Source organism: Thrips palmi, unplaced genomic scaffold (genome assembly GCF_012932325.1).
Source record: "Thrips palmi isolate BJ-2018 unplaced genomic scaffold, TpBJ-2018v1 HiC_scaffold_17, whole genome shotgun sequence".
Taxonomy (NCBI): domain Eukaryota; kingdom Metazoa; phylum Arthropoda; class Insecta; order Thysanoptera; family Thripidae; genus Thrips; species Thrips palmi.
The window spans coordinates 9746785-9772563 of NW_023144626.1; the positions used below are offsets into that span (position 1 = coordinate 9746785).

Below are 25779 nucleotides of genomic sequence, written 5' to 3' on the forward strand. Positions count from 1 at the left end.
GAAGAGGCGCACTCCGAGTGGAACCGAGGCAAGCGAAATCGAATGCGACTGTTTGCCTCCCTCCCCTTTCATTCGTCGTGGTGGCGCAGCCCGGCGCAGCCGCAGTCTATAGGTCACACGTTTCAGGGGGACTTTTCGACGTGGCCAATACAGCAAGCGCACTTGAAATGCCGTTGGAATTCAGTTAAAAGACCATCAGCCAAAAGTGTCTCACGCAGTCGGTGTGCGGCGAGCCTGCTGCGCCTCAAGCCTGGAACTGTCTCTCGAGACACAAGGAGGGCTTTGGCGCAGGCTGTTTCAGAAGAGCGCTCTGTCGCCCTCGCTCCCCACGGGGCGCCCCATGAGTGCGAGAGAGACAGGGCGACGGAGCGCTGTTCGGAGTCAGCCTCTGGCTCTGCTGTGGCGATATTGCTCGTCTGCCGAGCGATTCAGAAGATCGCTTCGTCGCTCTGTCTCTCTCGCACTCATGGGGCTCTCCGTAAGGGCGCGAGAGAGACAGAGCGACGAAGCGATCTTCTGAATCGCTCGGCTGCGGTCGCGGGGCGCGGCAGGGCGCGGCAGGGCGCGGCAGGGCACGGCAGGGCACGGCAGGGCACGGCAGGGCGCGGCAGGGCACGGCAGGGCACGGCAGGGCACGGCAGGGCACGGCAGGGCACGGCAGGGCACGGCAGGGCGCGGTAGGGCACGGCAGGGCACGGCAGGGCACGGCAGGGCACGGCAGGGCACGGCAGGGCACGGCAGGGCGCGGTAGGGCACGGCAGGGCGCGGCAGGGCACGGCAGGGCACGGCAGGGCACGGCAGGGCACGGCAGGGCGCGGTAGGGCACGGCAGGGCACGGCAGGGCGCGGTAGGGCACGGCAGGGCACGGCAGGGCGCGGCAGGGCACGGCAGGGCACGGCAGGGCACGGCAGGGCGCGGCAGGGCACGGCAGGGCACGGCAGGGCGCGGCAGGGCACGGCAGGGCACGGCAGGGCGCGGCAGGGCACGGCAGGGCACGGCAGGGCGCGGCAGGGCACGGCAGGGCGGGCAAGGGGCACTTCTTTGTCGGACGGGTCGCGCTGTCTCATGGCGACGGCCACAGGGATGTTTCAATAGGATTCTATTTTCCGACATTTTCCTTTCTTTTGGTTCTTTCTCGTGATCTAACCCAGGACCCCGACCCCTTAAATTAAATAAAAAAAGAAGTAACCAAGTTACAGTGAGAGTTGATTAGACCCTCTGCGTCTCGCGAGGGACGGATGAGCCATCGAACCCGTTGCGATTCGTTCGCTACATTTCGTGATTGCGTTAATTGGCGTTCCTGGGCCGAGGCTAGCCCAGGCCGGCCCTCTCAAGCAGGCTCGTCCAGCTAATCCGTCTGGGCATCACCCGACCTGGCAATTGGTTAGCCCGATACGGGGGCGCTTTGCGGGGGAAAAGAGGGGAGGGGAGGGGTTGAGAGCGAGCAGTGTCGATCGTGCTCTCGGCTGGGGTGGAGTGGGGTGACCCCTCACCTCGCCCCGTCTCCACCAGTCCCGGATTGTCCCGGGCCGTCCCGGGGCATCCCGGGCCCCATCGCGTCTCTCCGACTCGGCGAGTCACTCTTGGTTGGACGAATTACTGTCTCACGATACCCCTTGCCGCGCAGCCAAGCCCGTCCCCAGCACCCTAGCCCTCCAAGGCCGTCCAAGGCCGTTCCAGATGTCGCGGAGCGCATCCTGCAGGACCTGTTGGACCGTCGTCTCAGTCCACACTGCAAAAAAGAGAAGTTTAAAAATCGGGGAAAGGGAATTCGTGACGAAGAACCGACTGCTAAAATGTTTCGATTTGCCTGCTGTTCTGACTGTGCCTGACAGCAATAAATGATATCAATTCATCACGTGCTTCAGCAGAGATTCAGCCTGCAGGTTGATTGAAAAACGATAGAAATTCAAAATGGGGAGGGATTGTGGCCTCCATGCCTGTCGTGCCGTACGGGGTTGGCGGAGAGAGAAAGAGCGTGTGCAAGAGAGAGAGAGAGAGAGAGAGAGAGAGAGAGAGAGAGAGAGAGAGAGAGAGAGAGAGAAGCAGCGCCGCGTGGCTCGGCCAACCAGCGGGCGAGGCTGGGCGAGGCGGCGTGACGTCATGCCCCCACACCCCTCTCCCGGGAACAGGCTCCCCTCCACTCCCGGCCCCCGCCTGGTCCACCGCGTTGTCTATCCATCCATTTTCCATTCTATTCGTTGCTTATCCGAGGCTCTCGGGGCGCGCTCGGAACATAAGCCCTAAAGTACCGAAGCGCTTTCTTTCCCTTTGGAAAGCAAACAGCTTTCGGTGCGCGTTCTCTGGAAGCACGCCGTGCTTTGCGTCGCCTGGCAGCTAATGGCCAAGAGGCTGCAGAAAGCATCAGGGGAGGTTGAGGCCCCTCTGGAGTCATTCTAGAGTCCTTTTTGAGTCATGCTAGAGTCCTTCTGGAAGCCTTCTGGAGTCCTTTTGGAAGCCTTCTGGAAGCCCTCTGGAACCCTTTTGAAAGCCTTCTGGAAGCCTTCTGGAATCCTTTGGGAAGCCTTCTGGAAGCCTCCTGGTAGCCTTCTGGTAGCCTTCTGGTAGCCTTCTGGTAGCCTTCTGGAAGCCTTCTGGAATCCTTTTGAAAGCCTTCTGGAAGCCTCCTGGTAGCCTTCTGGAATCCTATTGAAAGCCTTCTGGAAGCCTCCTGGTAGCCTTCTGGAAGCCTCTTGGTAGCCTTCTGGAAGCCTTCTGGAAGCCTTCTGGAAGCCTCTTGGTAGCCTTCTGGAAGCCTTCTGGAAGCCTTCTGGAAGCCTCTTGGTAGCCTTCTGGAAGCCTTCTGGAAGCCTTCTGGAAGCCTCTTGGTAGCCCTCTGGAAGCCTTCTGGAAGCCTTCTGGAATGTTGCAGGAGGACGTGGAGCACCGGAGAGGGCCCCTGCAGGGTAGGCAACCTGTTCGCTCCGATGTGCGGCGGGTCGGCCCACCATGCCAGGGGCTCCCTCTCCCCTCTCGCTCCCTCTCGCTCGCTCGCTCGCACTGCATCCGCGCCAAGGGCGCGCAGGGCGCCGAGGCCCCCGCCTTGTGGAAGGGCAGAGACCGGGAGGCCCTTTTGGGAGGCCCGAAAAGGGTGGTTGTCGTGGTCAGGGGTTGGGGGTGGCACCCACCGGGCCCACCCCTCGGCCGCCCCTCCGCCTCCTCTCCGCCTCACAGTGTGCGGCCTATCGGGTGGGTGGCATGCCTATGCCGCCCTATGCGTCGCCGCCGGGTGTGCGTTTGGCCGGCCCGCCAAGTGCATGTTCCTCGTTGGACCGTAAAACGAACACTTCACGCGGATCAAACGAGACACGCTTTGGAGCTCGGCTCCCGATCGTGGCATGGATTGTGATGGTCGGACGACGCTTGGCGGGGGCTGGCGGTGCGTGCTCCTGGCTGTGCTCCTGCCTGCCTCGGTGACGTCCGCGTCCGAATGTAGGTCAATCAGTCTCTCCCCTCCCCCTCCCCCTCCAGCCCGAGCGAGCGAGGTGGGCCCCACTTATTGAACCTGGAAATTGGGTGGACATGCTCTTCTCGGTAGTAGCGAGCGAGGCACACGCGGGGCGCGCCATGGCGGGGTGGCTTTCCAGGCCACGGGAAGAGCCTATTGCTCTGTTCGAGATTGGCAGCTGCGGGCAGGCAGGCAGGTGGCGCGGTACTTAGTCTGGGTTTGCCATTTGCGTGTCGAGTTGGGGGTGGGGGCGCGGGGTGGGGGCGGCTGGCTGCATCCACCTGTCGCATTGCACGTGTAGGCCCCGCCCCGCTCCGCGCTGCCGCCCCGCACTGGCACGGCACCGCCAGGCCACCGCCACCCCCTCAGACTGACCGGATTTATGTCCGCACGTGGACTGCACCATCCCCACAGGAGTTCGGCGAAAGGTGGAAAAAGGGGGGGGGGGGGGAGCTCCAGGCCGAGTGGGCCCGCGATGGCCCGGCTGGCCGGGGGCTGCAAAGGTGGTCGCGACCGATCCCGGCCTGGGGCCCGGCGCTGCAGCGGCCTCTGAGCTCAGGGCCCTGCAGGGGGTCGTGGGGTGGTGTTCGAACAGCGACCCGCTTGCCCGGGGCATGCCCGGGGCGAGATCAATGCAGGCACAAATTTTATTTATTTCGTCCAGTCGCCGAGCAAACACTCCTCTTTTATAGCGTCGCTTCAACTGTTATTTTTCTCTCTTTCTTTTTTTGAAAGTGGAGCAAAAGCTGTTCTCTGCTGCTTGCTGCCAATCTGGCGCGGGGAGGCTGGCAGTGGCGCACCGAGAGCGCAGCGCGCATTGCATTTGGGCGCTTTGAGTGCACTTGGGCTGGGCGGGGTGCTGTGCCTGGCCATGGCCTCGCCCGGAGCGGCCGGAGCGGGGCGCGGCCCGGACAAAGGGGAGAGTTAGCGGGCATCTCTCTCTCTCCCTCTCTCTCTCTCTCTCTCTCTCTCTCTCTCTCTCTCTCTCTCTCTCTCTCTCTCTCTCTCTCTCCTCTCCCTCTCTCTCTTCTTCTCTCTCTCTCTCTCTCTCCCCTCTCTCTCTCTCCTCTCTCTCTCCTCTCTCTCTCTCTCTCTCTTCTCTCTCCTCTCTCTCTTTTCTCTCTCTCTCTCTCTCTCTCTCTCTCTCTCTCTCTCTCTCTCTATCCCTCTCCCGTGCCGCTAAGCCTCTCTCTGGCCCACCCCCGGGGAGGGTCTCTAGCAGGAGACGGGGACCCACTGGAAAAACAAGCGCACCTCAATGTTTGTAGCCGCAAAAAGTATGTGCAGTGAGGTACTTGTTTCGTTGGCTGGCGAGCTCTCTCAGCCTCATCCCGGTGGGGAGGTTGGCTGCGGCAGGCTGCGCCCTGCGCCCTGTCTCCGTCCTGACGCACAGTGGGCCAGAAGACCGGCGGAGGCGGCCAAAACTCGAGACGCGTTTTGAGCTCCAGAGTCGCTAAATGGGACTCGAATCGAACGTGTGACCCCATCAATGGATTGCTCTCCGAACGAGGAATCCATTGGTGGGGTCACACGCTCGATTCGAGTCCTGTTTAGCGACTCTGGAGCTCAAAACGCGTCTCGAGTTTTGGCCGCCTCCGCCGGTCTTCTGGCCCACTGTGCGCCCTGTCTCCGCCCTGACGGTGACGGCGAATCTCCGTGGCCGCGGGCCGTTTGCGTCGGAGGGGCCCAGAGGGGCCACACGGGGAGACCGGGGCGGCCGGGGGCGAGTTTGGCGCGAGGGCTTGGAAGGTAATCCGGCGGCAAATCCCGGCCGCGCCGTTGTCGTCCCGCACGTGGACGGACCGTGGACGGACGACGGGGAGGTGCAGGTGGGCCCCTGAGGCCCCCGGGGTACGCTTAGTCCGTCCTCGCGCCGGGCCGCCCCGCCCCGCGCGCAGACAAAATGGCACCGCTTGATGAAGTATCGGCCATGACAGGCCCGGTGACGCAGCGCCGAGCGGGGCCGCGCAGCGCGGTGATGTATAGCTTGGGCCGGCGGGGGATGGGGCTGTTCTAGGAGGCCGCGAGGCAGGCCGACCCTCACTGCCACCCTTGGCGTCGAGGCACGCCCGGCACGGCGGGCACGGCGTCGGGTCGCTGGCCGCGAAGGTGACTTTGACGAGGTGGGTGGGGGCGCCGAGGGCGCTGGGCCGGGCCGGGGTGCTGCCCCCGGGTGGGCCCGGTGGGCCTGCTGGGCCTATTCCCTTCTGCGGTGGGCTCGCCCGTCCGCCGCCCACGGCTGCCCACGGCGCCACCACCAAACACGCGCTTTCAGCGCTGGACCAGCCGCTTTCCAACAAAACCGCTTTTCCAGCTGCGGTCCGCCCCAGGGCCTTGTTTGTGAAACGATCCTTGGAAATGGAATTACAATCCGAGCGAGAGTAGTGAGCCGAGGACGTTTGAGCAGAGGCTGGGACACTGTACCCGAACGTGTCACGCACAGTGGGGGCACAGTGGGCTCCTGCGCCCGCCCCTGGGAGTGCAACTGCGAGCCGGGCTGGGGTGGCATGCTGTGCGACAAAGGTAGGATCCACTTCAATTGCACAGTGGGCGGCCGATGGAGGCGGCCAAAACTCTAGACGCGTTTTGAGCTCCAGAGTCGCTCAACAGGCCTCGAACCGAACGTGTGACCCCACCAATGGATTCCTCGTTCCGAGAGCAATCCATTGGTGGGGTCACACGGTCGGTTCGAGTCCCATTTAGCGACTCCGAAGCTCAAAACGCGTCGAGAGTTTTGTCCGCCTCCACCGGTCTTCTGGCCCACTGTGTCACGCCGACTGGATTATTCGAAATGTGACTTAATCCTCTCGGCGAACTGGGACTGACTGTGTAGCGACAGGCTGACCAGGCGTCGACCGCCCGCTGGGCCCGCTGGGACTGGAAGCCGCTGGGTTTGGTTCTCAGGCGGGCCGCGCCCCAGCCCCGCCCTGCGGTGTTCACCCCGGACAAAAATATCTCCTTTGTGCCGTCCGGATCGCGGCCGATATGAAAAGCCCCTCCGCCCCTGCGAGTTCAAAGGCGAGACTTCTCAACAACCGGCAAGATCAAAAGGAAGCGCTGGAATCGGTCTCTCTGGATGTATCGGCGAAATTTGAAAATGTAAAGTGACTGGTGATTTTTTTTTTTTGCGAATTCCGCGGAGGGCTGGGAAATTCGTTATTCGCAATAGATTAGAATTCATACGAGGCTGGCACTTTTTTTGGCGCTGTTTTCCTTGCGTTTCGATAACAGACGCGCGTTTATTTAGCCAGCGGCCGGCGTACTACACGGCGTGGCGCGGCGTGGCGCGGGGGTCAAGCGCCGGACCGCACAGCAACGCACGACAACGCAGGCACCCCTAATGGCTGTCGCTGTGGTGGCTTCGCAAACAAGTACCGGTCGATGCGATGTAATCTGGTCGCTCTGAATTCAGATGCTCGTGCAGTTTCGCTTTTACTGCCTGGGCGAAAGTCGCGGAAGCCGCGGAAGCGAAACCTCAGCTGCACAGTGCGCCAGAAGCCGCTGGAGGCGGCCAAAACTCTTGACGCATTTTGAGCTCCAGAGTCGCTAAATGGGACTTGAACGGAACGTGTGACCCCACCAATAGATTCCTCGTTCGGAGAGCAGTCCATTGGTGGGGTCACACGTTCGGTTCGAGTCCCATTTGGCGACTCTGGAGCTCAAAACGCGTCTAGAGTTTTGGCCGCCTCCACCGGCTTCTAGCCCACTGTGCGCTGGCTTACTTGGAGCGAAATGACACCTGCCTCTGTGTCGTCGCAAAGAGTAGTCGTGGAACGACGTGGATATTTTGGGACTCGACTCGCTCGACACGGTGTGGAGGGATGTCGCGGGCCAGGCTGCGCTCGGTCGTATACATTGTTGCACCTTTGCAGCGCCCTTCCACTTTCCAAAGTGACGGCCCTACGGTCGCCAGTGTGGTCGCAGTCCTCGCTCGCAGCATGCACCGCCTGCACCGCTCACACTGAATCCCCTGGCAAAAAGGCGCATATTAAATTTAATAAATAATTAATTTGTAATTAATTAATTTTTTATTAGAGTTGACTTTAATTAAATTTTGTTAAATGCTAATTAAATCTTGTTAGTGGCCAAGAATGGAGCTATCTATGAACACGAATAGACTAATTAATAGGTCAGGCTGAAATGAAATTTAATTATTTTTAATATGTAAATAATAAGTTTTAATTATATTTAATTAAATTTATAAGCGCTAATTAGACCTTTATTAAGCTGTAGTTTAATTAAAACACATGATTTAATTAAATCCCTACCCACGTTAATGAAAATGTTGCAAACCAGTAAGAGAATCAGTGTTGAGATCTGATATTAGAGTGTGAGACGGCATTCTCCATGGCCGCCCAATTCTCCAACACTTGTGTGTCAGAGGCAAGTCTAAAAATCTCATCACACTTCCTTGAGCGCGATGGAGGAAAGTGAATAGCCTGCGCGACTAGTGCATGTGGCGATGTGAGTCAACACCGCGAGCTAAGGGACCAAAGTAGACCTCAGCGCCATCTAGCGGCGGACAGACTTTTATTAAACTTAATTAAATCTTGCAGGGGATAACACCATAAAGTTCCTTAACATATGGCAACACCTACTTACTCGAGAGAGGATTTAACGACGAATATGACTCGACACTCTTGTTTGTCACCGGACTTTTCAAAGAAACCTTTAAATCACACTTAACATTTACTACCTAAAGTCTTTATTAAAAATGATAATAAAAGCTAATAAATGTTTATTAAACCCTCTTTGTTAACAAGTTTTAATCAACATTTAAAACCTTTTATAAACGGTACTTGTTAAAATTAATTAAAGTCAATAAGCACCCGTGATAAAATTAATTAAAACACAGCCCCTAATAAAAAATTAATTAAGAATTTATTAAAATTTATTAAATGTTAATAAAAGTTTTTTACGAGGGTCCAGTAATCTGCGAGGGGGCCACCACCCCCGTAATCCTGTGTACAAATTGGCTGGTAATCTCTGGTAATCCATGGCGTAATCACGTAATCCTTGACAAAATTCTGTCATTTTTAACCGTTTTTTGTCATTTTTCAACGTTTTTGAGCTATTTTTCAACGTTTTTGAGCTATTTTTCAACGTTTTCGAGCCAATTTTCGAAAATTTCACGCGTAATCCCCAGTAAATTTCTCTTAATCCCGTAATCTTGTGTACGCCTGAAATGAGAGTGGTGGCCCCCTCGGTAATCTGGCGCCACGTTCTGTCCACTGTGAGCGAAGCCCGATGCACGTTAAAACTAACTTGACCTAGGGTCAGTGCGGGGGAAAAACTGGACAGGGGAAGAACTGAACGAACACCCCATATTTTACTTTAAATGTCGTATGCACAGGCTTAATTAGCAACTATTATGTAATGAACCGCTGATGCCACGGAACAACTTTTGATGGTTGTTATGCCTGTGCATACGGTAAAATATGGGGTGTTGTTCAGTTCTTCCCATGTCCAGTTCTTTCCTCCCGCACTGACCCTAGTAACCCAAACCGAGGGGTGACCCACTGTAAAATTTTGTGTACAATGATTGTGCAAATGTGCAAGAATGTGCAAGATTTCTGGCGTTTTTGCCACACATGTTGTCTACTTACAGGCGTTTTTGCCACCTGAATGTGGAATGTGGTCAAATTTTGTACAATGAATGTGGGAAGCCGTTTGCCCCTCGACCCAAATGAACTCGACAATTCACGTTTTCGCGCACGTGGCTGCATTTCCAGTGAAGCTTCGGACAGCGTTGCGCAACTTGTGCCGCGAAAGGTGTTTCCGCCGCGGTCGCCAGCAGAAGACCGACAAGCCCCACCATTTACTCTGGATGCAGCGGCTGCCACACTGTTTGCCAGGGTATGCCCTGTAAACACTTCTGCTAAAGTAAACCCTCCGTTCGATCCACGTTAGCACTTGAAAGGACGCTGGCCGAGTCGGCCAGGGGAGGTCCTTTCTGGTGTCGCCGCTTCGTCACCATTTTATCATCCCGAAGCGCGCGCTCAGCGCCACGTCAGCCCCAGGACGGCACCGCGAACCCTATCGGTAACAGGGTCGGTCGTCAGCGTCATTCCAATTTCTCATATCTGCGTACACGCCGAGAGCCACGTCATCTCCAGGATGGCGAGCCTTCGGTCCGATTCTGATGGTGTTTACCCCCACCCTCTGTGACCGAAAGCAACCCCTGCTCTGACCCCACCCCCTTGCGAGCCAGCCCTGCCACCACTACCCCTGCACAACGCCTACCTCCCCCTCCTGGGGGTGCGTCTGGTGGTGCAGCTCGGCCTTGCTGGCGGCGGAGCGGCGCGGCGGAGAGGCGAGGCGCGGTCTCGCGGGAGGGGAGGGGGAGGGGGCCGCGGCGGCGGCGCTGGGCTGCGTCGGGCCTGCCTCGCTCGGTCTCGGTCTCAGTCTGCTTCCCTCCAGCCGCCGGGATGGTCGTCGCCGACGTCGGCCACCCGGGGGGGCTCTCCCAGGGGCCCACCGTGGGGCCCTGGTTGGGGCTGTGCAGGTAAGGCCTCGCTTGCCGCTCAGCTGTCCCTCGGCCCGCCCCGCCCCGCCCTGGCGCACGGCCTTCGTCGTCCTCGTCCTCCACGGCCTCGGCCCTTCAGCCCTCGCAGCCCTCGCCGCGCGCAGCCTGTTGCCTGTTGGTGCATTCCACCCCCTCGCGCGTGGCCGTGGCCGAGGCCCTGGCGCTGCCCCGGCCGGGGCCCCGGGCCCCTCGGGGTGCGTGCAGCCCGCGCAGCCCGCTCGGCACCTCGGCACCGCGTGCAGGCGGCGCCCCCTGCAGGTGCAAGGGTGCAGGGGGCGGCGGGAGGCAGCGCGCACCAGCGGCGCACAGCTGGTGCCTACGCTGTGCAAGTGTTCGCGCCCTCCCCCACTCCGCTCTTTATTTTTACCCCGCGGGTGCTTTTTTACTTGTTTTCGGCCGCTCACTCATTGAGGTTTGCACTGCCTGGCGTGGCTGGCGGAGCCGCGACGGACGCTCCGCCTGGCTCCGCTTGGCTCCGCTGGCTGTGCTTTGGAAGCGCGTCAAGCCGCGTCAGGCCGAGCGGCGGGGGCCTCTTCGGGGGCCTCTTCGGGGGGTGGGGAGGTTAGTGGGGATCCAGCCAGCCGCGGTGCTGTCGTCCGGGCCGATATGTCGTCCCTGTCGCCTCGCGCCTCAACGGCAAACATAGAAATGAAGGACGCGCAACAACGACAAGACTTTTATCGAGCCTTCGAACGGCGTTCGCGGGTTCCTCGTGCGTCCGCCAGTCCATCCCCTTGCCCTGGATGCCCTGGGTCCGGCACCTCCTGCGCCCACCCCTCGCTCTCTCTTGTACAGTACCCTCTATCAACGTGTGTGTGTGTGTGTGTGTGTGTGTCTCTGTGTGTGCACGCTGGCACGGCCTTGCCCTCCGCGCTGCCGCGTTGCGTCACGTATCCTAGGAGAGTGCCGAACTTGAAACCGCCCCGAGAACCATCATTATTTTGCCATTCCCGAGATCTCTTCAAACGCGGCCCCTCGTGGAGAAGAGCCCTGCTGCTGGAGACGGCCGCGGGGGATGGTCCGTAGGGGAGGAGGGGGAGGGGAGGGGGCCACTCGAACAGAGGAGGAGGCTGGGGCCTCACAGTGGGCCAGAAGACCGGCGGAGGCGGCCAGAAGTCTAGACGCGTTTTGAGCTCCGGAGTCGCTAAATGGGACTCGAACCGAACGTGTGACCCCACCAATGGATTCCTCGTTCGGAGAGCAATCCATTGGTGGGGTCACACGTTCGGTTCGAGTCCCATCTAGCGACTCTGGAGCTCAAAACGCGTCTGGAGGTTTGGCCGCCTCCACCGGTCTTCTGGCCCACTGTGGGCCTTTGCAGAGGAGGCCGTGACCCGCGCGCTCTGCGCCCTGCGGCGCCAGGGAGGCCAGGATTCGCACAACGGCCTTGTGATTTCTGAGGAGAGGCCGCGTGGCCGCACAGCAACCCATGGCCGCCCATGGCCCCATGGCATGGCGGGCCGCACCGCCACACGGCGCGCGGCCTCGTACGGGTGTGTTTACAAATAGCCCAACGACGTGCAGGGACATGCGGAGGTGGCGCCGCCTCGCGCCGCCAGGGCTGTTCGGGACAGCGTGGAATGCGGTGAAAATGCCTGCGGAGAGATAACTCTGTGTTGGTGTGTGTGTGTGTGTGTGTGTGTATGTATGTGTGTCAGCGCCATGTGTACCCCGTCATGAAGGCTCCGCCCCCCAGTATAGCCCCCCCCCCCTTCTCCTCCCTGCTAGTTTTGAGTTCGATCGCCGCTATCCTGTCGTTGCAAGTGTGCCTGCTAACGCTGTTGGTTGCTTCCAGTGAGCCGCCTGCACTGCGAGAGCGAGTCCTTCAAGATGGACCTGATCCTGGACGTCAACACCTGGCTGTACACCATGGAACTGGGTGAGTTTCCACCGGGCCGTAATTTGCTCCCGGGGACCCGGAGGACGCGCTGGCGCGCTGGCGCCGCCGGCCTCCGCGCTCGCGGCGCGCCGAACCCTCGTGGTCCTTGCTTCGTCACGCCCGAGCACTCCTTGTCCTTGGCTACGCCACGGCTGCGCGGAGGGTTGTGTGTGTGTGTGTGTGTCGGTGTGTGTGTGTGTGTCGGTGTGTATGTGTCGGTGTCTGTGTGTTTTCAATCGCGCGCAGAGTTTTCTTTCTCGCCCTTTGTGTCGGAGGGGCCTTGCATGCTGCGCCGCGGTGCCATGGCGGTGTGCGCTGCGCCAGGCGCACAAGCACAGCACGGCGTCGTGGGGTCTGGGGGCGTCGCCGAGCGGCCCGGCCCGACCGGGGGTCCTTTGTTGTCGTTGCTCGTTTTCGCTGGGCGCGCTGGGCTCGGAGGAAGAGCGCGGGGAGAGTTCGGAGAGTTCGGCCGTCCGCCGCCTTGATCTGCACTCAGGTTGATTCCGTCCGAGCGGTGCTGCACAGTGGGCCAGAAGACCGGCGGAGGCGGCCAAAACTCTGGACGCGTTTTGAGCTCCAGAGTCGCTAAGCAGGACTCGAATCGAACGTGTGACCCCATCAATGGATTGCTCTCCGAACGAGGAATCCATTGGTGGGGTCACACGCTCGATTCGAGTCCTGTTAAGCGACTCTGGAGCTTAAAACGCGTCTAGAGTTTTGGCCGCTCCTCTGGTTCTCTGGCCCACTGTGTGCTGCCCTCGCTCCGTCGCTGTCGAGCAGCAGTCTCGGAGCGTCCGGTGGGGGTGCGAAGGAGACGGAGCGACGAGGCTCGACGCTTTGCTCGTCGTCAATACGAGTGGCGGCAGGTTTTCCAGGGCCTCCCTCCCACGCCCGGGTTTTGCTGTTTACGTAACGGGGCCCGCGGCACTAGTCAGCACTAGTCCACCGCGGGCTGCAGGCTGCAGCATTTCGTTCCACTTGTTTTCAGTGACACTGTGGGCGGCGAGGGGGTAACCACTCGCGTAATACCCTGTACACAAAAACCGTGTATTACGCGTAATACACGTGGTCGCAATACCTTTTTCGGGTCAAATGTGCCCAATTTTTGCATTTTAAGGCCGTAATACACGTGTAATACCTCCGTAATACAGCGTAATACCGAGTAGTCTGTACACGATTTCTTGAAGTGTTTACCCCCTCGGTGGGCGGCATGTCTGGCCGCAGCCCGTGTCACCCTCGCCCTCACTCTGCAGTCCGTCGTCGCTCTGTCTCTCTCGCGCCCCCTCGGCCTTGCGGCCCGCCCCGTGAGTGCGAGAGAGACAGCAACGCGCCGCTCAGCAGCAGCCTGCTGCTCGCCCTGCAGACTGATTCCGAATGGGTCGGTTTCGTCGCTCTGTCTCTCTCGCACTCATGGGTCGTCCCGTATGAGTGCGAGAGAGACAGAGCGACGAAAACGACTCTCGGAATCAGTCTGCTGGTCTGCCCTGGTCGGTCCCGCCGATCGCCGCCATGAACCTGATCGATATATCGAAAGGCCGTCCGAAGGCCGTCCGTCCGCGCGCCGCCCCGCTGGACTGTCGTGCCGCCCTCGACGTGCCCGTCGAGCGCCCCTTGACCCGGCCCGGCCCTTGGCTCGGCCCTCCGCGTCCGCGCCGCCCTTGAAGGGCGAGGAAGACAGAGTGTTTGAACCGCGGACCGCTGTGCTGCACGAGTAAACAATGGAGCCTCTGGGCGATCGGAGGGCGAGAAGGCGAGCGGCGTACCGACGACGTGGGCGCGTGGGCGCGCTGCGTGACGTCATGGAGTAGCCGTATCGACCCGACTACCCCTGCCTGGCCTGCCTGGCCTGCCCGCTGTCTCGTCACCCCCCGCCCCGCCCGGCCGCCCCGAGTGCCCGGGTCGTTTGTCAGCCTGCTTGTATTTCGGCTCCGAATGACATAATCGGGCGCTTCTCGGCTCTTCGGCGGCGCGGCCTTTCGGCTTTTCGAATTTGGCGCGCTGGCCGAGCTTCCGGCCTTCCGGGGCGGCGTCGGCTAGGTCGGCGTCGCGTCGCGTCGCCAGCTGACGCGCTCCTCGGCGCCATGCGGCCATGCGCCATGCGGCCGTGGCGTGCGCCGGGCCTGTCGTTTGGCGTTCGCGAGCACGCTGTGCGGTTTGTGTACACACTGGCGGGCCAGGCCTCTGGCAAAGGCAGTTTGGCGGGGCAGGGGCGGGGCAGGGGCAAGGGGGGACTGAACCAAGTGAAGGAGTAGGAGGTCCGCGGGCCGCGGAGGCGGGGCCAGGCGGGGCGGGGGCCCAATGTCACTGCCAAGGTCATGCTCGCCGTGCCACGACGCAAGGTTAGGCTTAGCGGGTGGAGGGGGCAGCGCGGCGGTGCGGGCAGCAGAGTAGCGAGCGCGCCCCTCCCACCTCCCGGCCGCCTCCCTCCCCCGCCCCCTCTCCTCCCGCCCCGCGCGCCCCGCGCCTTACCGCAGCGACACTGCAGGCGCCGTAATCTGTAAATAAGGTTTTTACTTTTTCGCGCACGCGTCACGTCGCCGCTTTTCGGTCGAGGCACTGCCGTCCTCGGATGTCCTTCGGCGGCGACCCTCCGACCCGGTGCAGGTGACGGGGCTCGGCGGCTCCGGTCTGTCTATCGATTCCCCGACTGCACCTTGCCTGCAGCGCGCCCCTGCCGCAGCAGCCCCGCAGCCGCCCCCAAGTCTGTGCGCATCGCCGCGGCCCCGGAGGGGGGGGGGGGCTGGCTGGCACGGGGCACTGCGGGGCCATGGCGGGGCCCAGCCAGCCCGGCCCGGCGGCTGTCACGCCAACGTCACTTGCACCGTCTGCCTTGTTGTCGTTGTTGTCGCTGGCTTGCCGTGTTGTTGTTGTTGTTGTTGTTGTCTCTAGTGCCCCAGGCTTGCCGTGTGGTGTTGTTGTTGTCTCTAGTGCCCCAGGCTTGCGATCGCGGCGGCGGGCGCCTTATCATAATGGTTCGCTAGGGTGACCCACTTAATTGCCGCCGGTCCGTTTGTCGGTGTGTGTGTGTGCGTGTGTCCGTGCGTGCGAGCGAGTGTGGCTGCGCTGCGAGTGTGGGCGCTCCTTCTCCTTGTGTGTGCACTCGCGACGGCCTTGGGTGCAATTCGCCGCGAATCGCCATTTTCGGAGCGCTCGTCACAGCGCTCGGCACGGCCTGCTCTCGGCCTGCGCCCGCCGAGCGATTCGGCGCGTCTCTCTCTCTCTCTCTCTCTCTCTCTCTCTCTCTCTCTCTCTCTCTCTCTCTCTCTCTCTCTCTCTCTCTCTCTCTCTCTCTCTCTCTCTCTCTCTCTCTCTCTCGCACCCCCTGTGGCCTGCGGGACGCCCTCCGAGTGCGAGTGAGACAGAGAGGCTCTTCGGAGTGAGTCTGCAGGCAGGCCGTAATTTCACTGAGAATGAATTGGTCACCACCATCACCCTTTAAATGGGTGATGCAACTTCGCTGCCCAAATTTTGGTGACGAAAAATTCATCACCCGAAATTTGGTAACAGGCGTTTGGTCGCCCAAATTTGGGTAACGTCGTCGGCGACGCCGTGAGGTTCCCGATGGCGTCCTTCCGGGGCCACCACGATGACCGGAGGCCTCAACGCCACATTGGGTCATCGTGGTGGCCCCGGAAGAGCGTCATCGGGGACTTCACGGCGTCGCCGACGGCGTTGCCCAAATTTGGGCGACGATTTTATGACTGCCCAAAATTTGGTCACCGCGGGCTCGTCACCCAAATTTGGGCAACGGTGCGTGCGTTACCCAATAAAAGGGCGATGGTGGTGACTCTTTCATTCTCAGTGTTGGCGTGGCGGTGTCGAGAGCGCGCGGCCTGGCGGTGCACAGTGGGCCAGAAGACCGGTGGAGGCGGTCAAAACTCTGGTCTCGTTTTGAGCTCCACAGTGGCTAAACAGGACTCGAACCGAGCGTGTGACCCCCACCAATGGATTTCTTGTTCGGAGAGCAATCCATTGGTGGGGTCACACGTTCGGTTCGAGTTCCATTTAGCGACTCTGGAGCTCAAGACGCTTCTAGAGTGTCCGCCTCCGCCGGTATTCTGGCCCACTGTGCGGTGCCGGACCTGCTGCCGCCGCTGCCTCGGCGTTCGCTCCCAAATAAACGAGACGGCCGGCCGCCCAAATGGCGGTGAAGTTTGCTCTTCGGAAACGGAGGAAAAGTTGCTCTCGGTTGCACTCGTCTCGTCATCGTTAGCATTGGCGCGGCCCCGCCGGCGGGCGGGTCGTGATTCTGCCGTCGGCGTCTCGCTCGCACCGAGTGCAGAGCTGTGCAGAGCTGTGCAGAGCTGTGCGGGGCGGGGCATCATTAATTTTTTCGCTCCTTTATTCCTCTCTGGGCTGGCTGGCTGGGTGCATTCGGCCGAACGGCTGTCGAGTGGCTTCGTTGTCCGCGTTGGCCGTCGTGCCGGTTCGATGGCCGCCGCGCTGCCGCATCCCCGCGCTGGAGCTGGAGCGCAATCCTGGAACCCAGAATGCAGCGCTCTATGCTTTTTTAAGGGGACCCTGCGGGAACACGTCCAGGAATAGCGGCCGATGTCAGTTCCCCTCTATCTCTCCACTCTGCCACTTGATGAGAAAATGAAAGTACTGTATAACCGAACTATCTCCGCGTTCATTTTATTCGGCGTGCACCTCTTTTAATGCCGTGGTCGCGTTTCGGCTCTTCGACACGTTGTTCGATCGGTTATCTAGCCGTGGTGTTGCCAGGCCGGGTTCGAACCGCGCCACCGGCTCTGTTCGTTCCCCCTCCCTCCGTCCTGCAGGGAGCGGCCGCCCTTAGCCGCCGCAGGGCTGCGCTGGGCTGCGCGTGGCGCAGAGCCCCTGTCATGGCCGGGGTAGGCCGCCACCCGAGCCGCCCCTGTTCGGCGGGCCGGCCCACCCCGTCTCTCGCAGGCTGGCCGGCTCCAGGAGACCAGGAGGCCGCCGGAACCGGACCGAACCGCACAGCGCACAGCGGTTCTGGTGTTGTTCCTGCCTTTGATGTTTGATCATAGAACCTGACGCAACGTGCCGCGCTGTGTCGCGTGGCGACGCACGCGGGTGCAGGTGTGATGGTGTGGCACGTGTGCGGCCCGCCCCGCCTCGCCCCGCCTCGCCTCGCCCGCCCCGCCCCGCCCCGCCCCGCCCCGCCCCGCGGCGGCTCCGCTTACGTGACTCATGAAACGCCACACCAAACTGGGCCGGACGCTGCCAAAAAGAAGCTGGCGGGTCTGGCCGGGCGAGGCGACGGGATAACGATGCAGTGCGGGTTCCTGTTATCTTTCCGCGCGCGGCGGAGACTTTGCGGCGAGGCGGCATAAATTTTCAGATTACCTAACGTTTCTTTGACGAGGTTCAAGTTGAAACGTTTCCACGCCGAGGCACCGTCCCCGCCCACTCGCGTCGCCGCGCTTCGCCGCCGCGCCGAGCGGACTCCTAGATGACCCCTCTAGCGACCCTCGGACCTCCAGAACGGCGTCCGCTACGGCGTCGTCCCCCCGTTTCGGCCGTTCTCCCAGTCGATTTTTGGCCCGTAGTTTATGGGAACCAGATGCCATGACGTCACGGGGTTCGCGAGCTCGGCGCGCCGCCCGGCCCGGCCCGGCCCTGCCCGCTTAGACTCGCTGGGATCCGCGGAGAAGGGGGCCTCCCGAACCGTCCTGCACTGCCAGGCGAGCGGCGACTTGGAAGACGTCTGAAATGAGTTCGCTGTTGTGTGCGCAAATGGCTTCCAAGGCAGTGGAGTGGAACACGCGTGGCTTCGCTCGGGGTGGCGGTGCGCTACACTGATAGACGACGTCAGCGTGGTCGTGGAACCAGCCCGAGCGAAAGCGAGAGCGTCGGACACGACGCCTGCAGGACGTGCCCCTCGTCGTGCAAGGCGGCCTTCATAAAAAGAACGTGCTTCCCCATCACGCTCTAGTGTATAGAAACCGAAAAGTCACTGCAAAATTTCGGAGATGTCCCAATAGTAGGCCGCCCCAATAGTAGTACCGCTTCGGCCCCTTATCAGGAAACCGCCCCACACGCAAAAAAATAAAAGTCAGTCCAGAGCTAAATTTCTTACTTGGCATTTTTTAGCACCACAGCTAAAAAAATTGTAACTCTGCTAGCGACCTCTGCTGAGTAGCGCTGCTACTTTAGTTGAGGGTCTGCCGGAGGTCGGCTGTCCCGGAACTTATATTTTTGGAGGATTCGGCTACTTCAGTTTGCTGCAGTGCTAATCAATGACTACAAAATGGGATTTTACAATGCAGCAAAAATGTTTAGGAGATAGGGCAAGGCTACGTTCGTTCCGTGGTGCTTCGCTCGCGCTGATGGCTAGCAGTGAGAGAAGGGTTAGTCGGGGAACGGATGCTCCTCGAAATCGCTCCGTGTCAACTCCCATGGTCAGCAATTTTTGAAGTCTCTTGAGACAAGACTGTTCCGGAGGAGAGTCACACCTCAGGGCGACTGGTCCGTCGTAGACAGATGTCCCCGCGCCTTCTAATATTTATCCTCATCATGAAGATTACCACAATGCGATTGCCGTTACAGTTATTTTCAATTTAACTAATCTCCGTTTTCACCAGAGCTAAATTTACCCAGCTAATAATTTTTAGCTGTGTAGCTAAAAATTTAGCTGAGCGTACACAGCTAGATAAATTAGCACTGGTGCTAACTTTTTAGCTCTGAGTCGATTTATTTTTTTGCGTGCACCTCCCTTATCAAGGCTCACTGCGCGCTGCGGTCCTGCGCGGCCTGCGGGCTCAACACAGAGGGCCCTGTGTGCCCGGCGCGCCTGGCGCCTGCTTGCTGCGTGCAGCCGATGCGCTCGATCTCGTGTGTGTGTGTGTGTGTGAGAGAGAGAGAGAGAGAGAGAGAGAGAGAGAGAGAGAGAGAGAGAGAGAGAGAGAGAGAGAGAGAGAGAGAGAGAGAGAGAGAGAAGAGAGAGAGAAGAGAGAGAGAGAGAGAGGAGAGAGAGAGAGAGAGAGAGAGAGAGAGAGAGAGAGAGAATGTATGCGTGTGTTTGTTTGGCGAGCGGTTGCACCGGGGGTTCGCCACTTGCGCAGCGCGCCCCGGGGAATGACCCCCGCTTTTGTTGTTTTTGTTTCTGTTTTTCGACCTCCTCTGTCTTTGTCTCTCTGGCCGCCCCGGGCACCCAGGGCGGGGAGGCTTCCTGGAAGAGTCCCCACCCTCACCGCGAGGCGCGTTCCACGGATCGCGGCGGGGTGTCTGCGTGCGCCTCGCCGTGCGCTGAAGTCCCCCGCCATCACCAGCCTCAAGAGTGGTCGCTCTGTCTCTGTCGCACTCGCGGGGCGTCCCGTAAGGCCCGTAGGGGTGCGAGAGAGACAGAGCGACGAGACGACGGTGGCGCTGCCCTGGTGCTGCCCTGGCGCTGCACAGTGGGCCAGAAACCGGTGGAGGCGGCCAAAATTCTAGACGCATTTTGAGCTCCAGAGTCGCTAAATGGAACTCGAACCGACCGTGTGACCCCACCAATGGGTTGCACCCCGGACGAGGAATCCATTGGTGGGGTCACACGTTCGGTTCGAGTCCTGTTTAGCGACTCGGGAGCTCAAAACGCGTCTAGAATTTTGGCCGCCTCCGCCGGTTTCTGGCCCACTGTGCGCTGCCCTTGTTCAAGGTGCCCGCGCGTGTAACTCGAGGACCGGCCGCTTGTTAAGGCTGTGCAGCCACACGGCGCCACGCGACACGGCGGAGCGCGGTGCGCTGCTGCGCTGTCCGTCCGAGAGGTCCGGCCCTGCCTGGCCTCAGGCCTGGCCCCACCTGGCCGGCTCGGGCCGTGCTCTGGCCATGCTCGCGCTGTGGTCCTTGGCGGGGGTCAAAAGCCGATCCGGGCCGCGCCGCGCCGCGCCGGGCCAAGCCAGGCGGAAGCGGCTAGGATGGGCCGAGCCTGGGCCGAGCGCGCCGCCGCGCCGCAGCACCGCGTCCTTGGCGTAGGCAGGCCCGCAGCTTCGCGGTGCTTCGCGGCCACTCGCTCGTGGCCCTGGCTGGCTGGCTGGCTTCTAGCGCCCGCCGCACGACTCGCAAAAAAAATTAAAACATATTTCACCAACAGAGTTGACAAATTTGGTACGGGAAGTTATAAAAACGGCGGAAGCTTTTTGCTGGAGGGCTTGGTGGTCACCATGCTGAAAGGAAGCTCCTTCCGCGCTGGTGTCGTGCGCGTTCGGGGACCTTCCTTGCCGCCCGCGACCAAGTGCTCGATTTTAGGTCCTCGAATGGCGAGCGTTTATGGGCACGTAGAAACGGAGGTGCGGAGTTGGACGGCGCGGTGCGACCATCCCGTGACCGTGGCGGCTTACCGATGGCCGGGCAACAGTGTACTCTCTGATTTGGAGTAACCTGCTCTGGCTCGCTTTCATTTGGCAAGCGGCCGCTTGGTTTGCGAGTGGACCGTTGTTCACTTCAATCCGACTAGTCTTCGCCTCACTCGGAAACGACCCGCGTTGCCGTCCGCGCACGGTGCATGGCAGATCGGAAACTACGTCCCGGAACGGAGTCGCTCTGTGCTCGGCGCCGTTTCGTAGAAACGGACCGGCGGAGATGCAGAAGAAGTCCCTCTTCACGGCGGTCTGACGCGCGGGCGGGCGGGCGGGCTCCGGGACCGTCCGGGACGCTGGCCCGGTCGGCAGTCCCCTGGATCTCGGCCGGTGTCACGTTGTCACGTGGTCGTTTCGTAACGCCTCCTTTTCCTTGTGATTGCCAATGTCAAGGTGGTGGCGGCCCGAGTGCCGGCGGAGTGCCGGGCTGTCTGTGTGCCGTGCTGTGCGCCGGCCGGGCCCCGCCCCGCCGCGCCCCGCCCCGCCCCGCCCCGCCCCGCCCCGCCCCGCCGCGCCCCGCCGCGGCGTGGGGACCGCATGGGCATGCGCGGCAAGTCGCGAATCTGGCGAGGCGGGGCGGGGCGGGGCGGGGCGCGGCGGCTAGGTGCCGCGGCTGCCAGTCTCGACACAGCCCGCCGCCGTGTTCGCCGCGCTTGCTTTTGGTGTGTGCGCGTCCGTCGTCCCGCCGTATGGAGATGAGTGTCTTGATGGCTAACATGGACCGCGACCCTGGCCCTGCCGGCCCTGCCGGCCCGGGCCCTCTCGGATGACGTCACCAGCCTGTTGCGTGAGGTAAGGGCCGCGCGAAGGGCCGTCCCTCCGGCCTGGTCCAGGTGTGAGTGTGTGTGTGTGAGTGTGTGTGTGTGTGTGTGTGTGTGTGTGTGCGTGTGTGTGTGTGTGTCAGCGAGCTGAACCGCCCAACCTTCGCCCCGCGTGCACTCAGCCGACGCTGCCGCACGCTGGCGCTGGCGGTGACGCGCGAGCCTGGCGTCGCGTCGCGACCGCCCAGCGACCAGGACGGCCCGACGGGACGGACGGCCCGCTGTTGCTGCTGCTCCGATGCGCTGGCTTGCTTCCCCTGCCGTCGCGTGTCGCGGCCCCTTTTTTTCGGCATCGGAATTGCCTCGCGCGGCGTGCCATCGTCGGAATGGCTTTATTAGAGCACGTGTTCTTCGAGGGGCTGTTTGTGCGGTTTATAAACACAGTGCGGCCGGGGGAAGGGGGGGGGGGGACTCCCCCGCCCTCGTCCTCTCCGTGTGTGCATGTGTGTGTGAGTGTGACTGACGCTCTCTCTTTGCTCCTCTTCGTGCCGATTTTAAATTTAGCGGGTGACGCGGCGGTGCGCGTCGCGCCCGTGTGACGTGGCCGCGCTGCCATCCTCGTCGTGTAAACGAAGGCAGGCGCTCGCGTCGCCAACGGGATCGGACAGTCGGCGATCTTGGCCGCGGCTTTTTCCTGTATCTCTCGGCAAACTGCCGCCGCACAGTGGGCCAGAAGACCAGTGGAGGCGGCCAAAACTCTAAACGCGTTTTGGGCTGCAGAGTTGCTAAATGGGACTCGAACCGAACGTATGACCCCACCAATGGATTGCTCTCCGAACGAGGAATCCATTGGTGGGGTCACACGTTCGGTTCGAGGCCTGTTTAGTGATTCTGGAGCTCAAGACGCGTCTAGAGTTTTGGCCACCTCCACCGGTTTTCTGGCCCACTGTGCGCCGCTGCCGCCGTGGCCGCCCCGTCGGAGACGTCGGTTTTCCCTTCAGGATGCCCAGACGACGTGGCCGCCACCTGCGAGGCTGATCCTTCCGAAAAGCGCTCTCGTCGCTCCGTCTCTGTCGCACCCGTTGCGGGATGGAGCGACGATAGTGCTGCAGTGTGGCGGCGTCACGGCGGCGTTATGGCAAGCCGCTGTCAGTGTGGTGGCGGCCCGGCCAGGCCTGGCCGTCTCTGCCTGCCGGGCCAAGCGGGGCACTGCCAGGGCACTGCCAGGGCACTGCCAAACTCGCACTGCCGAACGCGCCGGCCCGGCCCGGCGGCCCGGCGGCCCCGGCCCCAGTCGCTAACTGCCGCGGCCTTGGGTCGGTCCCAGCCATCACAGCAGGCAGCGAGCTCACCTGCAAAAATTACGCCCCGGCCTTTTTCCTTGGCGTTTCCTACCTAGCCCGCCTCGGCGCGGCGCGGCCCGCTCGGCCGCTGGTTGGGTCGGTCCGCGGCGAGCAGCGCCACGGCCAGCACTGGCCGCGTCCAGGGAAGTCCTTTGTGACGCTCTTTCGGCCCTTCGTTATCGAGTGGAGTGCGCCCGTGTGAGTTAGTGAGTGTCGCTCTGCACGCAGGGCGACGCGGGGCGACGCAGGGTGGTGGAGTGCTCTGCGCTGATGCGGGATAATCTCTTGACGAAGTCCATCCGACTGATGAGGTTCTGCGTCAGGCCGTCAGGCGCGCGGGAGTTTTTCGCGTGTCAACACACTCGACTCACTCACTCACCCACCTTCCCTCTCGCACGGCAGTCTGTGCACTCGGGACGGCCGGGACGGCACCGCGGGGGGTGCCTGAGTAATCATTTTCGACTCGGTGAGCGAACCGACGGGACCGTCGTGCGACTCTGGCGGTTTCGGATTGGTTCCGAACTGGAGCAGCAGCAGCGCACAGTGGGCCAGGAACCGACGGAGGCGGACAAAATTCTAGACGCGTTTTGAGCTCCAGAGGCGCTAAACAGGACTCGAACCGAACGTGTGACCCCACCAATGGATTCCTCGTCCGGAGAGCAATCCATTGGTGGGGTCACACGGTCGGTTCGAGTGCCATTTAGCGGCTCTGGAGCTAAAAACGCGTCTAGAATTTTGGCCGCCTCCGCCGGTTTCTGGCCCACTGTGCAGCGAGCGCCTGCCTGCCTGACTGCCTGACTGCTTCCCTCCCTGCCCCCGCTGCGGCGCGTCACTTCCCTGGAAAGCCCTCTGGTGACTCATTCCGCCCTTGCTGCCATCTGTCTCCCTCGCACTCATGAGGCACGCGGGCACGCCGCGGGGGTGCGAGAGAGACAGAGCGCCTCCCGCACATCAATCAGGCGGGCGTGGCGGAGAGCGGCGGCGCTGCGTCGGGAACTGACCTTGGCTAGGCTTGTGGCCGCGCAAAGGATTTTGGAGGCGCGGGCCGCGGGGCGGGGGGCCCAAGCTGAGCGCGGGGTGGGGGCCGCGCGGGGGCCTTTGTACTCATCCAGACCGCGGAGCGCGGAGCCCGGGCCGATCCCAGGCCAGCCCGCGGCGGCAGCGGCGTAGCCACGCGGAGCGGCAGGGAGCAGCACGCTCCTGCAATGGTGGTGGTGACCCAGCGCGGCCGGCGATAAGCCGGTCAAAGAGTGGTATGACAAATCGAGTCGCCACCTGGTTCGCGCCTCACGCTGTACCAGCAACGCCTGCCAGGAGGCCGCCGCCGTGTACGTCCCCGACGGCGTCCCCGACGGCGACCCGAGCCGTGCCGCCACTCATCACCCGGCCACTCGACCTTTGCCCTCCCCGATGAAGCCTGGCGTGTCCGTCCGTTCGTTACCTCCGGGCGCCGTCGTCCCGATGCCGCGGGCCTGGCGGCCGCCACCGCCAGAACTAGATCTCTCTGGCGGAGGAGAGACAGGCAGTGCTTCGCCTTGGCCGGGAGGGAATACAGGTGGGGGCTGTTGGCGGGCCATCCCGTCCCATCCGTCGATCCCATTAGAGAGGTGGCTGGGATGCAAAGCGAGGCAGCGAGGCAAGGCAAAGCGACCCCCACCCCCGGTTCATCCACCAGCCTAGCTGCTCTCGTGTTGTGGGCTATGGCTTGTGCGCGCTGCGCCGTGCTGCGCCGTGCTGTCCGCCAGTGTGTTGTTTGGCCGCGCTGCGCCCTCGCCGTTTTATCTCGGCGCTTACTGCACCGGCCGGCCAGGCTGCGCCCCGCCCCGCCCCGCCCCGCCTCGCCCCGCCCCGCCCCGCCCCGCCCCGCCCCGCCCCGCCACGCCCGCACGATAGCGGCGTCTGGCGACGTCCTTATCACCGTGGGCGCGCTCTGGCGGCGCGGCCGCGAAGCAGCTCCGGGCCCCGGAACGAGTCCCTCTTCAGGGGGGCGGAACCCGCAAAGGTGCTTGTCGAACTGTGTGCCGCCGCACTAGAAAAATAAATAATAACCATTTTGTTGTTGGTGTTATCGTCGTTTTTTCGGGTCGGTCGTGTTCGGTCCACATGCCGCCTCCCCCGGCGCTATTTATTAGTGGGAAATGCGGAGAGCTTCGCGGCTTCGCAGCGCCGTGCTCATTATGGGTAATTTCCCCCCCCCCCCCCGAATTAGTCGTCGCCTTGAGTGGGCCGGCCGGAGCTCTTAGTCAATGTCCACCGATGTGATGTGGTGAATCCGTTTTGCTCTTGTTGTTGTTGTTGTTGTTGTTGTTGTTGTTGTTGCTGCTGCTGGTGGCTTTGGTCGTCGTGTTGCTGCCCGGCGGCCCTGACTGGCCCTGCCCCGCGGCGCGCGATGGCGGCGGCGCACAGTGGGCCAGAAGGCCGGTGGAAGCGGCCAAAGCTCTGGACGCGTTTTGAGCTCCAGAGTCGCTAAATGAGGCTCGAATTGAACGTGTGACCCCACCAATGGATTCCTCGTTCGGAGAGCAATCCATTGGTGGGGTTACACGTTCAGTTCGAGTCCTATTTAGGGACTCTGGAGCTCAAAGCGGGTATAGAGTTTCGTCCGCCTCCACCGGTCTTCTGGCCCACTGTGCGGCGGCCGGCCGTCTGGCAGTGCTGGTGCTGGCGGTGGTGGCGGTGCTGGCGGGGCGGAGCGCCCGATAAGGGGACGAAGCAGGGGGGCACTGGAACCGGTTGCGCTCGCAGGGGCTGTTCCGGGGTGGAGGCCTGCATCACCCCCTCGGGGGGGATGTACTCCTTCACCCTGACTGGCCATACTGCGAGTGGGAGTCGTAGCCGCTTGAGGTTCTTCTCCGCCGGGAAAAAGTGTCACCTTAGTAAGGACGGCCATGTCTCGTTTTGCAGTGCAGGCGGGTATGTGTCGGGCCCGAAATGGCATACGATCATGTGTGGTCTAGCCCTTAATGGTAATGGTAATGGCGGATAGGCACCACGCCGCCAGCCCTGCGTGCGGGTTGCCTATCCAGCACGGCGGTCGGTGTAGTAGTGCAGCAGTGCAGTGCCCGGTGCAGTGCCCGGTGCAGTGCAGCGGGAGACGAGACGGAGACGGCGAGACTGACCGTGGTTGTTTTTGTTGTGTTGCAGGCGACAAGTTCCGGCTGGTGCTGGCCACGACCCTCCGTGAGGACGGCTACCCGGACAGCGGCGAGTACAACCCCCAGGAGTCGATGGACTCGGGGCGCGCGTCCAGCTTCGAGTACGTCATGTACGGCAAGGTGTACCGCATCGAGGGCGACGACTCGTCTCAGGAGCCTTCCTCCCGACTGTGAGTATCTTTGGTCTCCCTCTCTCTCTCTCTGCGGTTTATTTTTATTTTTCGTCCGGCGCGCGGGGTTGCTTCGTTTATTGTCTCTTTCCGCTCGGTTTGCGTTGATGCCGTCGGGGTCGCCGCCGTCGTGTACAAGGTGGTGGTGGATTAGCACCACGGTCTTATCAGCC

At 61.7% G+C, this 25779-nt stretch overlaps 1 protein-coding gene across 1 annotated transcript in view; it reads left to right on the top strand.

Moving 5' to 3' along the window:
* LOC117643439 (DNA-directed RNA polymerases I, II, and III subunit RPABC3) overlaps nucleotides 1-25779 on the top strand; it is a 42519-nt gene that overhangs the window by 3816 nt on the left and 12924 nt on the right. The window contains exons 2-3 of the mRNA XM_034382349.1: nucleotides 11770-11853; nucleotides 25426-25606. Coding sequence (XP_034238240.1) covers nucleotides 11770-11853; nucleotides 25426-25606 — 265 coding nt within the window. The remainder of the gene's footprint in view (nucleotides 1-11769; nucleotides 11854-25425; nucleotides 25607-25779) is intronic.